This window comes from Chrysochloris asiatica, unplaced genomic scaffold (assembly GCF_000296735.1).
Source record: "Chrysochloris asiatica unplaced genomic scaffold, ChrAsi1.0 scaffold00007, whole genome shotgun sequence".
Lineage (NCBI taxonomy): Eukaryota > Metazoa > Chordata > Mammalia > Afrosoricida > Chrysochloridae > Chrysochloris > Chrysochloris asiatica.
The window spans coordinates 39,200,688-39,212,186 of record NW_006408525.1 but is presented as its reverse complement, the minus strand read 5'-3'; the positions used below and the strand labels follow the sequence as shown (position 1 = coordinate 39,212,186).

Below are 11,499 nucleotides of genomic sequence, written 5' to 3'. Positions count from 1 at the left end.
CAGGAAGGAGACACCTGGGGAGGAGGACATGGCCGAGTTTACAAGAGCTGCTTCTGTGCTAGTTTCAGAGCCCTTCAGACACTGAAACCTATTCCCCTCTCCCTGCCCCCACCCCACTTTGAACTACAACTCTGTTGCTTAGCTGTATCTAGTGACCAGAATAGACACTCCAGTCACAGACTTCATGTGCCGGTTACATCTAGAGGAACGTCTTTGCATATGAGAGGAACACAATTTGATGCACACCTCACTCTACAACGTAAGAGGCTGCTTTATAACTCTGCCTGCTGATACAACCACATTTATCCAGCCGTGCCTGCAGTTGTCAGTCAAAAGTAATTAAAGCAATTGCAGGGGAGGGGTGGTAAGAATATTGTACACAATTGAACTCAGAGTCTAAGTGTGTCCAAGACAATGTGACCCCCAAAAAAGGTTTCTCAGCCCTCCCTTGGAAAGTGTCGATTGATACCAGAAACAATTTGGAACTGAGGAAAAGGCGACACTCTGGCAGTTAAGAATCAACACAACCTCCCGCAAGGGACCACCTCTGGCCAAACAAGACTGGACATATTCCACCCCAAAGACTTTGGGTAAGATGATGGTCATCAGTGTGGCACTAACCACCAGGTTGGCGGTTCAAATGCACCAGGCAACTCCTTGGAAACCCTCCACAGGGTTGCTGTGAGTTAGAACCCACGTGACAGTGCTTAACAACGACTCACCTACAAATAGAAGACTGGTTTCTTTTAAAACAAATCTTCCTCCATTTGAAAATGCCAACCTGTATCAACATGGGGAAGAGCAGGTGACATCCGCTAAGACTCTGTCTTGTTGCATGGCAAGGCAATCCTCTATCTTACAGCATCTCTTTCAGGACATGCACCTTCGCCATTATTGTTGTGTTGTTGAGTTTGTTCCAACTCATAACCGTGTGGAGGGTTTCCAGGAAGCAGCCTGGTGGGTTTCAACTATCAACTTGGTGGTCAGCAGTAGAGTACGTGTCCTACAGCACTACACCAGGACTCCAGTATTTAGGGCACATACTCTGGTAGTGTAGTGGTTACGAGTCGGGCTACTAACCTTATGGTCAACAGTTCAAAACTACTAGCAGTTCCACAGGAGAAAGATGAGGCTTTCTGCTCCCATAAAGATTAACAGCCTCAGAAACCCTGCGCAGAGTTCACTATGAGTCAGAACCGACTCCACGGCAGACCACCACCACCACCATTTTAAAAGGGAGTGGGGGCAGGGAGAAGGGTGAAAACAGAAAATATCCTAGGTAAAGTTCCCTGATACATTCAAATTCATGAGACATTTTAAAATATCTGGATCAATGAAGAAAGCGTTTGTTTCCATCTCTACCAGGTAAATTTTAAAAATGGGGGTGGAGGGAGGTATACAAATGCTAAAAGGTGATGGTGGTGATACACCGTGGATTCGGTTCTGACTCATAGCGACTCTGGACAGGGTTTCTGAGGCTGTAAATCTTTACGGGAGCAGAAAGCCTCATCTTTTTCCCATGGAATGGCTGGTAGTTTCGAACTGCCGATCTTGAGGTTAGCAAGCTGACTTGTAACCAGTATGCCACCACAGCCAAACAGTGAGCTATACACAGCCTTGGAACAACAGTGCTCTGTGGGGAGGTACATGGACAGAGAGACACAGTGTGCATGGGTATGGGAGGAAGGGTGGGGACATACCCACAAGTGTAGAGGAGTTAGAAACGGGAATCTGTATATGGGTATTTAGGTATTTCTTGCAAACACGACTATGAACGTGGTGGCGCATTCAGCAGGCAAAATGATGAAATCTTCTTAGATATTATGACATATCTTAAGGCATGAGCTGCTGGGTCTGGGGTTCAGGCCCACAGTCTCAGGGGACACCATGATCAACTAACATCACACAGTCCACAAAGTCAATGTTCTACATCCTATTCTGGTGAGTAGTGTCTGGGATCTTAAAAGGTCATGAGTAGCCATGCAGCTAGCTAGTGGTCTCTCCATGTGCAGAAAAAAGAAGAGTGATGAGAACTGAAAAGCCAATGAGTCCAATGGACTAATGAAACATGTGGACATCAGTCTCCATGACTCTGAGACCAGAAGAACTAGACGGTGCCCAGCTACCACTATCGACGGCTCCGAAAGGGACCACATTAGAAGGTCCTGGATAGAGTGGGAGAGAAATGTGAAACGAAATGCAAAATTATTCATTAAAAAACAGACCAAGCTTACTGGTCAGAAAGAGACTGGAGGAACGTGAAACTATAGCCTTCGTTCACCCTTCAGGTCTGGAAAGGAACTCACTTTCATGGCCCAATTTTCAGCCAAGCAGTAGATACAGTGGGAACAACACTGGCAAGGTATGCTCACCATGGGATGGTCAATCCTTCAAAATGAAAAGGGCAGAGTTTCCTAAGGACAAAGTTGAGAAGGGATGGGAAGGAGAGTAGAACGGAAGTAGGAAGCCCAGGGAGGAAGCTAAGCTGGCTAACTGTTGTTGCAGGGAGGGGATTGCAATCACCGAGATGAAACAAAGTGTGTGGTTTGTTGAATGGGAAACTGATGGTCTTGTCTGTAAACCTTCACTCATTTCACAATAAAAAGTTTAAAAAGGGGAAAGCTTCGGCTAAAAACTGGCTCACACCACAGACTTTAGGAAGACAACAAGGACCCCCATCTCCGAGAGCGTGTGCGGACAAGGTCTCTACAGACCACCTAGAGATGGAGAATCCACGATGGAGGAGTCAGTGGGAAGAGGCTCCAGGACTCCCCAGCTCCTTCAGCGGCTAAGCCACACCCTGAGATATCCTAACTCTCAGTCCCTTCCTGGAGCCTGCCGTTGTGTGCCAGCTCACAGTGGCCCTGTTTGCCCCACAGACTGTCATCTTAACGAGAAAAGAACAAATCGCTATATCTTTCCTCCCATGGAGCTGCCGAGTGGGTTAAGCCCCAGACCTGTCTGTTGGCAGCCACCAGGGCTCCTCAGAAGGTCACTGGACAATCCCCAGTTCACTGGTCTTTTCCCCTTTGAGCTGGCCCTAAACATCGAGGAATGAGAGTAGAGAAAGCAGAGCAGAAAAAGAAAAGTGGGGAGAAGAGACATGGAGAAGAGGCAAACGGTCTGATTAGGAACCCTGCATGGCAAACATTGGGCATGTCCTGGTGTGGTGCTGTAGGCTCAGCATGGGACCACAGGGCCGGCAGTTCAAACCCACCAGCCACTCCTCAGAAGCCCTACACAGGGTCGGGTTACTGTAAGTCGGAACCAATTCAACAGCACTTAACAACAACAAAATGTGCTATATAAACTTTTACCAAAAAACACAGTAAGACAGTACTTTAAAAAAATACCTTCTGTCAAAGAGGCTTGTCCAAAGACAAAATTCCAGGAATCTCGTGGGTAAAGATCGATCATTGTTATTCCCACAACACAGAAGGCATTTGCTGGTTTCTTCCTTTTTAAGAATTTCAGGATGTCCCCTGTTTAAAAAGCAGTGCATGTTAACATACATATCATTTGCATATTTATCTCTACATGTGTTTCCTTTACCCCCTCACCTGCGTGAATCTGAAGATTCTGTGTGCTCTCATTGACTCTGAAGGAACACCTGGTTGCAGAAACAGGAACAGGCTCCAAGAGTTTGACGGTCAAGCCATAGAAAAAGGCTTCGCAGTAGCCCTTCAGCCATTTAATATACTCATCGCTAATTATCCTGGTGTTCCCTAGAGATCCTATAACGGCCAAGAAAAATTTAAAACACAATTTAAGAGGATGAAAATATTCGGTCTTTGAACCCCAGTCTATAAATTACAGGGTCACTACAAGTAGGAACCAACTTGACGGCACTTAACAACCATGATTTTTCAATATACCCTTATCATAGGATCAATCAGTAAAATTCATCAATGTTAATATGAACTACAGACAAACAAAACATCCTCTTTACAGTTAGTTCAACTACAAAAAGGGCACCCTGGTAGCAAAGTAGGTTAAACATTGGGCTGCTAACTGCAAGGTTGGTGGCTCAAACCCACTCGCCATACAAGAGTGCCTACTCCCATAAAGAGTTCCAGTCTGAGAAACCCTAAGAAGCAGTTCTCCTGTATCTATAGGGTCGCTCTGACTTGGATTTGACTCAGTGGCAGAGGGTTAGCTACAAAGCACCTATTGTTGTAACCAATATCAAAAATTACCACACAGCGTAATCACGTAAGACCAAAACAAACGCCCACTTAAACCAGACCAACTGCTGCCCAAACTCTCCCCAACAACAGCATCATTGCAAAACCAAACCAAAATGAATACATTGTTGTTGTTGTTGAGTGTTGTTGCGTCGATTCCAACTCATAGCAACCCTGGATAGGGCTTCTGAGGAGTGACTGGTGAGTTTGAACCACTGGCCTTGCAATTCAAACCGACCTTTCAGTCAGTGCCTATCCTACAGCGCCAGACCAGGACTCCAAAATGAATATATTATCAATATGTACCAATAGACTGTATATAGATATTGCATTTTTCTGGAGATGGGGTCTTCCTTTTAGGATCACTGAAAAATTGTTCAAAGTCTTGGGGGGCCTCGGGGTGGGAGGTAATCCAATCTGATTCTGAATGCAAGGTAATGGGTCCAAAGAGAGCGCTGTTTGGCTGAAAGGCTTCGTTCATCAGGCGCCGTTCCCCCGCGTTGAAATTCTCATACTGAGACACAAGTGCTGGGGTCTTTGAAATGAGCGCTGTTTTCAGTGTCTGTTCAGAGTGTCGTATGGTTTGCATCTACCAAAAAAAAAACCCACAAATAAGTCTATTAGAAAATGCAAAACCATGTCTAGAGAGCTATCTTTAACTTACCTGCCCTCTATCAAACCAAGAAATCAAACCCATTGATGTTGAGTCCATTGCAACTCACGGCAACCCCATGCATTACAGAGCAGAGCGGCTCCAAGGGGTTCTCTTGGCTGCAGTCTCTACGGAAGCAGACCGCCAGGCCTTTCTTCCACTGCACTGTTGGGTAGTAGCTTTAATGTACCTGCCCTCCAAGGAGCTCTGGTAGCATAGTGGTTACGAATCGGGCTGCTAATCTCATGGTCAGCAGTTCAAAACTACCAGCTGTTCCATGGGAGAAAGATAAGGCTTTCTGCTCCCATAAAGACTGACAGCCTCGGAAACCCTATACAGGGTCGCTGAGTCAGAATCGACTCCATGGCACATAAAAACAACAACCTGCCCTTCCATCTATCTCTCTAATTCCGCCCTGTAATAGAAAGCAAAAAAAGCAATTGCTCAATGCTAATTTCCAATCAATTTCCTGGGGAGGACATCTGAGAACCTGAACAGAAAATCAAGACTCATTTCTTCATTTCACAGGGAAACCGCTCCCACTATAAAGACTAGTAACTACTAACAACAGCATGATGTGATAATCCAATTTCCCTTTCATTTTGAGTAATAATGACAACATTCTGAACTGACTCATTAGGGCCACTTGGAAAATATGTATCTTTTTCAATGTGACTCCAATATGCTCAGTAACACAAAAGAGAACTAAGTTCTGACATTTCTGTATTTTAATGGCAGGCTGCCCAGACAGACCACAGCCACTGAGGTTTAATGCTTTCAAATCATGTCAACTGGGGAAGGTATCAGGCGACAAAAGGCAGACTCACAGTGACAGTCCAGGTTCCTAGGCAGAACTTTCATCCTTCACTTTGAATGGGTCCCACAGCTGTTGCACCATGAAGCTGTTTGAGTTAGAAAGGGAAACAAGTGAACATCTCAGTATGGATCCTACTGCATTCTCTAAAATCTAGATTTTCTGGTTTAATCAATTGATGTGCAAAATTAAGCTCTGCTGATGACACATCTGAATCCTAGGCTTTAAGATTCTAACAGGAATTCTAGGCCTGAGTCTGAATTGCCTGGGTAGGAGTGGGTTTTTTATTTATGTGTGTATGTTTTTTAAGTTGGTCTCTATAATAATAGCTCTGATATGAATCCTTACTACCATACAACTGGAAGAAACTGACTTATCCAGCAAGACAATCTCCTGCCATGGTACCTACCTTTACAAAACAAGGCTCCATGCAAATTTTTATATCGAAAGGACAAGGATGTCTGGGCCTGACGGTAGAGAGGTGGGGAGCGCCTTCACCCTAATGTACACCAAGGACCCCAAGTAAAAGAGGGGTAGGGTAGACAGTCAATTCAGTAGGCCTGCGGCGTTGGTCACCCGATGTGGTTGTCCATAGCAACTTGCACTTTGGGCTTAGATTAAGCAAAAGCGACCCTGCCGCTGGAGGGGGTGCAGTGGGGGCTCCCCCCGACTCTCGCCTCGCCTCTTCTACCCATGAAAGGCCGGGTCTCGCTCCGCCGCCCTGCGGCCTCCGCTCCTACATCAGAACCCTACCAGTTCTGACCGCCATACACCTCAACCCTAGGCTCCAAAGACCCCGCCTCTACCCGTCCGGTCTTCTGCTGCGGTCCCTACGCGCGTGCGCGTCCCACCCGCCCGTCGCGCAACGTACGCTTCAGGTCCTACGCTCTTTCTCAACGCCACGCCCATTCCCCGCCCCGTCGCACAACGTACCGCCCCACGCCCTGTAGCGGCCAGCCACGCCCCACCGCGCCCCGTCATGCCACGCCCATCGCACCACGCCCCGCCCCGCGCTCCACCCGCTTCGCAGAGGGGAGGCGGGGGCCGAAGCCAACCTCCGCTGCCTTTGCGTTGTGGGTCTCCAGGGAGGATCGCGAGGGGGCGACGAGGCGCCGAAATTCCCACCTGTTGACACACCTCCTTTCTTCTGCCCCTGGTGTGGGCGCCTTCGGAATGGGCGGGTGTGGGGGAAGGTTTGGCTAGGCGAAGCAGCCCTGATGGCGTCGTGGTTAAAGCGCTCGGATGCTAGCCGAAAGTGTAATTCCGAACCTCTGCAGAGAAGAAAGATGTGGGAGTCTGCTTCTGAAAAGATTAAACCCAAAACCCACTGCTGTGGAGCCAATTCCAATTCATAATGACCTCGTAGAGAGGATTAGAACTTCTCCCTAGGGATTCTGAGGCTGTGGTTTTAGAGAGCGCATCACCAGGAGCCTCTGGGGGATTTGAACCGCCGACCTTGGGTTTGCATTCGAGCGCTTAAGCACTGCGCTCTTAATTGGCTCTTCTATAAAGACCCTAGTGGAAACTCTATGGGGCTTTCCGACTCTGTCCTGCGGGGGTCGCTGAGGGTCCGAGTGGACTCCAGCGCCGGGTTTGCGTGTGTGTGAACGTGCGCTGCGGGCCGCGAGCTCTAGACGCACGCTCGTTCCGCGTGACTGACTTAACCCGCCGGCGCCAAAAAAAAGCCTGCGGTCGTCGCAGGGTGACGCACCGCCGTGGTGCGCGCCACCGGGTGGCGTCAGCCTCGGGACTTCCCCTGCAGTCATAGGGAGACCAGGCGGCGCACGCAGGTGCAGCCACTGAGGCTGATGTGACAGGTTCTCTCACTTCCACCCTGGGAGCGGGTCCCGGGTCACACACAGAGGTTGGCAAGGGGAAAGGCGCCTGGTGGCCTTTTAAACCCTGTGGGCCTGGCAGCTCTCTTCTGGGACGGGACAATAGGGCTTCTGGTCCCTAAGGCCTTCTAGGGAGTTGAGTGTTACAATGTGCAGGACTCCCTGATCCACCCCTCAAGCCTCCCAGCACCCATCACACTTTACACAGTGCTCATGGAAAATGCCGTCTAGTTGGTTCTGACTCATAGCGACCCTAAATAAGGGTTCCAAGGAGCCGGCTGGTGAGCTTGAACCGCATTAACCCACAGCGCCACACCATGTCCAACTACAGCTAACTATAGTAGCTCTGGTAGCGTAGTGCAAACCTCAAGGTTAGCAGTTCAAAACTACCAGCTGTTCCGCGGGAGAAAGATGAGGCGTTCTGCTCCCGGAAACCCTGTACAGAGTCACTATGAGTCGGAACTGACTCCACAGCACATAACAACAACAACAATAGTGTAGGGGTGTGGCGCTGTGGGCTAATGTGTCAGACTGCAAAGTCGTTTGAACTGCAAGGTTGGTGGTTCATGTTCACCAGCTGCTCCTTGGAAACCCTATACAGGGTCGCTGTGGGTTGGGATAGACTCAATGGCACTTAAGAATAACAAAAAAGTGGTTAGGAATCAGGCTGGGAACCTTACCGTCAGCAGTTCAAAACTACCAGCTATTCTGCAGAAGAAAGATAAGACTTTCTGCTCCCATAAAGATTTACAGCCTTGGAAACGCTGCGCAGGGTCGCAATGAGTCGGAACCAACTCCAAGTTCCTTCACTAATACGAGGACGACAACCTGATCAGCAGGCCACCACCACCACCAAGTGCTCATCTCTGTCCAACTGAGGCCATTCTTCCCTGATTTGTCCATGCTCCCACCCCTTTTCCTAGCAGCTTTCTACAGAGGAACCTTGGGGAGACTATGATGATGAGCTCCTTTTCCTCAGACCACCACCTTTTTCACTGGTTTCTTTGTCAAGACCTCACCTTAGCGTGACCAGCTTAGCTCCTTGAATACCAATTCAGCCTTTCCAACCGTTCGTTCCTCCAGAATTCACTGAAGCCCATTTTTCCATTTCCAAAAAGCTATTGTCCTGCCACTTACAAAGCAACCTCTCCGTTGCAAGTCCAGGTCATTTTACCATACTCTGATATCCTATCATCCCAACGGCGCCGTAGGGCAAGCATTGGACTGCTAGCCACAGGGCTGGCAGTTCAAACCCACCACCCTCCTTTCCTAACCCTTCTGAAAAATGAAACTTTCTGCTTGCTCTGAGTCAGATTCCGACTTGATGGCATTGGGTCTGGTGTGTTTGGTTAACTCCTTCCCCAGCTCCAGCACAGATGCATGGACACACTTTCTTGAAGATTTCAGCCATTGTTTTACATCAGGTTGACCCTCCTTCTTGTTAAGTGTTGTCGATGTGGTTTCAACTCATAGCAACCGTGCATGAGGGTTCTGAGGCTGTAAATGTCTCATCTTTTCCCGTGGATTGGCTGGTGGGCTCACTCTGCCCACCTTGTGGTTTGGAATCCAGTGCTTATCCTACAGAGCCATCACACTCTTCTGACTCATAGTGACCCCGGTATAGGGTTTGCGAAAAGCAGCTGGTGGGTTTGAATTGCTAACTTTGTGGTTCAGTGCTGATCCTACAGCCAGAACTATAATGGTAGAGTGTTCAATCTTTCCAGCTTCAGTGATCACTTCAGACTCCTTTTCTCATCTCATTTGCTCTCCTCCTAGATCCGAAATCCCCAAATTCACTTTCTGACCACAGGACCCATTCCCATCATTGCCTGAATCCATTCTGCAACAACACGGTGTCCATGTTGTGCATCTTCTCAGAGTTGCAAATTGAGAGTACTCTTTGATGCTTAAGAAGAACCAGGTTTTCTTAAACTAACTTCAGGCTTTCAGAAAATTTGTAACCTGGAAGTTTCTTCTCTGTGACCATGGCCTTTCTTTCTTTTAAGGAAATGGATTCTGGTAAGGCTGCCAGTAAGGAGCTCTGGTAGCGTAGTGGTTACGAATCGGGCTGTTAAACTCAAGTTTGGCAGTTCGAAACTACCAGCGATTCCGCAGGAGAAAGATGAGACGTTCTGCTCCCATAAAGATTTATAGTCTCAGAAAACCTGTGCCGGGTCACTATGAGTCGGAACCGACTCCATGGTACTTAATAACAACAACAAGGCTGCCAGTGTTCTAGGAGCAGAGTGCAGGAAGGAGTCTATGGGTCCTGCTCAGGAATGTGCAGATTCTAAAGCTGCACACTTGGGCCCTCGAGTTCCTTGGCAGGAGAGCTGCCTAGAGGAGGTCAGACAGGTTCCGGGAGGGTGCTGTGACCCAAAGGACATGGGGCATTGGAATCTGTATGCCCAAAGGGAGGTGGTGGTTGTCGTTAAGTGCCGTTCAGTCAGTTCTGATTATATTGACCCTATATAGGGTTTTCAAGGAAGGGCTGGTGTGTTTGAACCACCGACCTTTCAGTGGGCAGACCAGCGCTTATCCTACAGCACCACATCAGGACCCCAAAAAGGGAGATGGCAAGACAGAAATGAAAGTTCTATTTAGAATATGCCCAGAATTAGGACAACATGCAAAGGAGCCGGCACCCACTCTTTCCCCCCACCCCAGCATTACCTACAACCCTACCCCCAAACACCCTGCTCAGGGGCCTGAGGGGTGGAAGAGCACTGTGCCAGCTAGTCTGAGAAGCCAGCCCCATTCTGCATTGGAAACCAAGTCATAGTCTCCTGGACCCTACCCTCCATGCAAACCTCTAACAGGCCAGCTCTGGCAACGTCTCAGGAGAATGGCCATTAGCAAAAATGAAAAAGCAAGAAATCTCTTAGTCCATTAGGTTAAAAGAGGATTTTTCTATCTTTTATTATTTATGATTTGTGACTTCTGTTACTGTTTCCGGGAACAAACAAAATGTTACAATTCTACTTCAACTTACCGGATCAAACAGATGGTTATCATCAATCATGCTCAGCATTGCCAAGCAGCCACCAAGGCCCTGGGTGCTATGGTTTCTTTTGCAGTTCTTTGATATCTTGTCAGGCAAGTTATTTTCTATATCGCAGGCAGTTGCCAAAAGTAAATCATAATCTGATTATATAGATACATTTTTGTTGTTAAGTGCCATTTAGTCGCTGACCATGAGATTAGCAGCCCAACTGGTAACTACTATGCTACCAGAGCTCTGTGTGTGTGTGTGTGTGTGTGTGTGTGTGTCTGTCTGTCTGTCTGTCTGTCTATCTATCTATCTATCATCTATCATCTATCTATCTATCATCATCTCTCTTTCTCTGTCTCTGTCTCTCTGTCTGTCTCTGTCTGTCTGTCTGTCTGTCTCTCTCTTTCTCTCTCTCTCTATATATATACATACACACACACATATATATATATAATATCTTTCTAGCTATGTAGCTACTAGCAATATATATAGAGAGTCCTGGTGTGGCACTGCGGCTTAATGTACTGGACAGCAAGGTCAGTTTGAACTGCAAGGTTGGTGGTTCAAGCTCACCAGTCAATCCTTGGAAACCCTATACAAGGTTGCTATGAGTTGGAACCGACTCAATGGCACTTAACAACAATATAATCACTGGACTCCTGGTGTAGCACTGTAGGATCAACATTGGAACTGCTAGTCACAAGGTCAGCAGATCAAACCCACCACTGATCCTTGAAAACCCTATACAGGGTGTGTCTAGGAGTAGGAACCAACTGTTGTTGTTGTTAAGTACCGTGGAGTCGGTTCTGACTCATAGTGACCCTGTACAGGGTTTCCGAGGCTGTAAATCTTTACGGGAGCAGAAAGCCTCATCTTTCTCCAGTGGAACAGCTGGTAGTGTTGAACTGCTGACCTTGCGGTTTGCAGCCCGATTCGTAACACTATGCTACCAGAGCTGTCTCTCTCTCGCTATATATATACTTACATATATATGTTATTTATATATGCACACACGTATATAT

The 11,499-nt window shown here is 47.7% G+C and overlaps 1 protein-coding gene across 2 annotated transcripts in view; it reads right to left on the bottom strand.

The window, feature by feature from the left end:
* AMZ2 (archaelysin family metallopeptidase 2) overlaps nucleotides 1-4,773 on the bottom strand; it is a 15,562-nt gene extending 10,789 nt beyond the window's left edge. Inside the window, exons 1-3 of one of the 2 annotated variants that reach the window (XM_006833603.1) lie at nucleotides 4,491-4,773; nucleotides 3,561-3,734; nucleotides 3,354-3,482 (exon numbers count right to left, since the gene is read on the bottom strand). In XM_006833603.1, the coding sequence (XP_006833666.1) occupies nucleotides 3,354-3,482; nucleotides 3,561-3,734; nucleotides 4,491-4,773 (586 nt within the window). The remainder of the gene's footprint in view (nucleotides 1-3,353; nucleotides 3,483-3,560; nucleotides 3,735-4,490) is intronic. The other variant, XM_006833604.1, reaches the window with a different exon arrangement.
* Nucleotides 4,774-11,499: the final 6,726 nt, after the last annotated feature.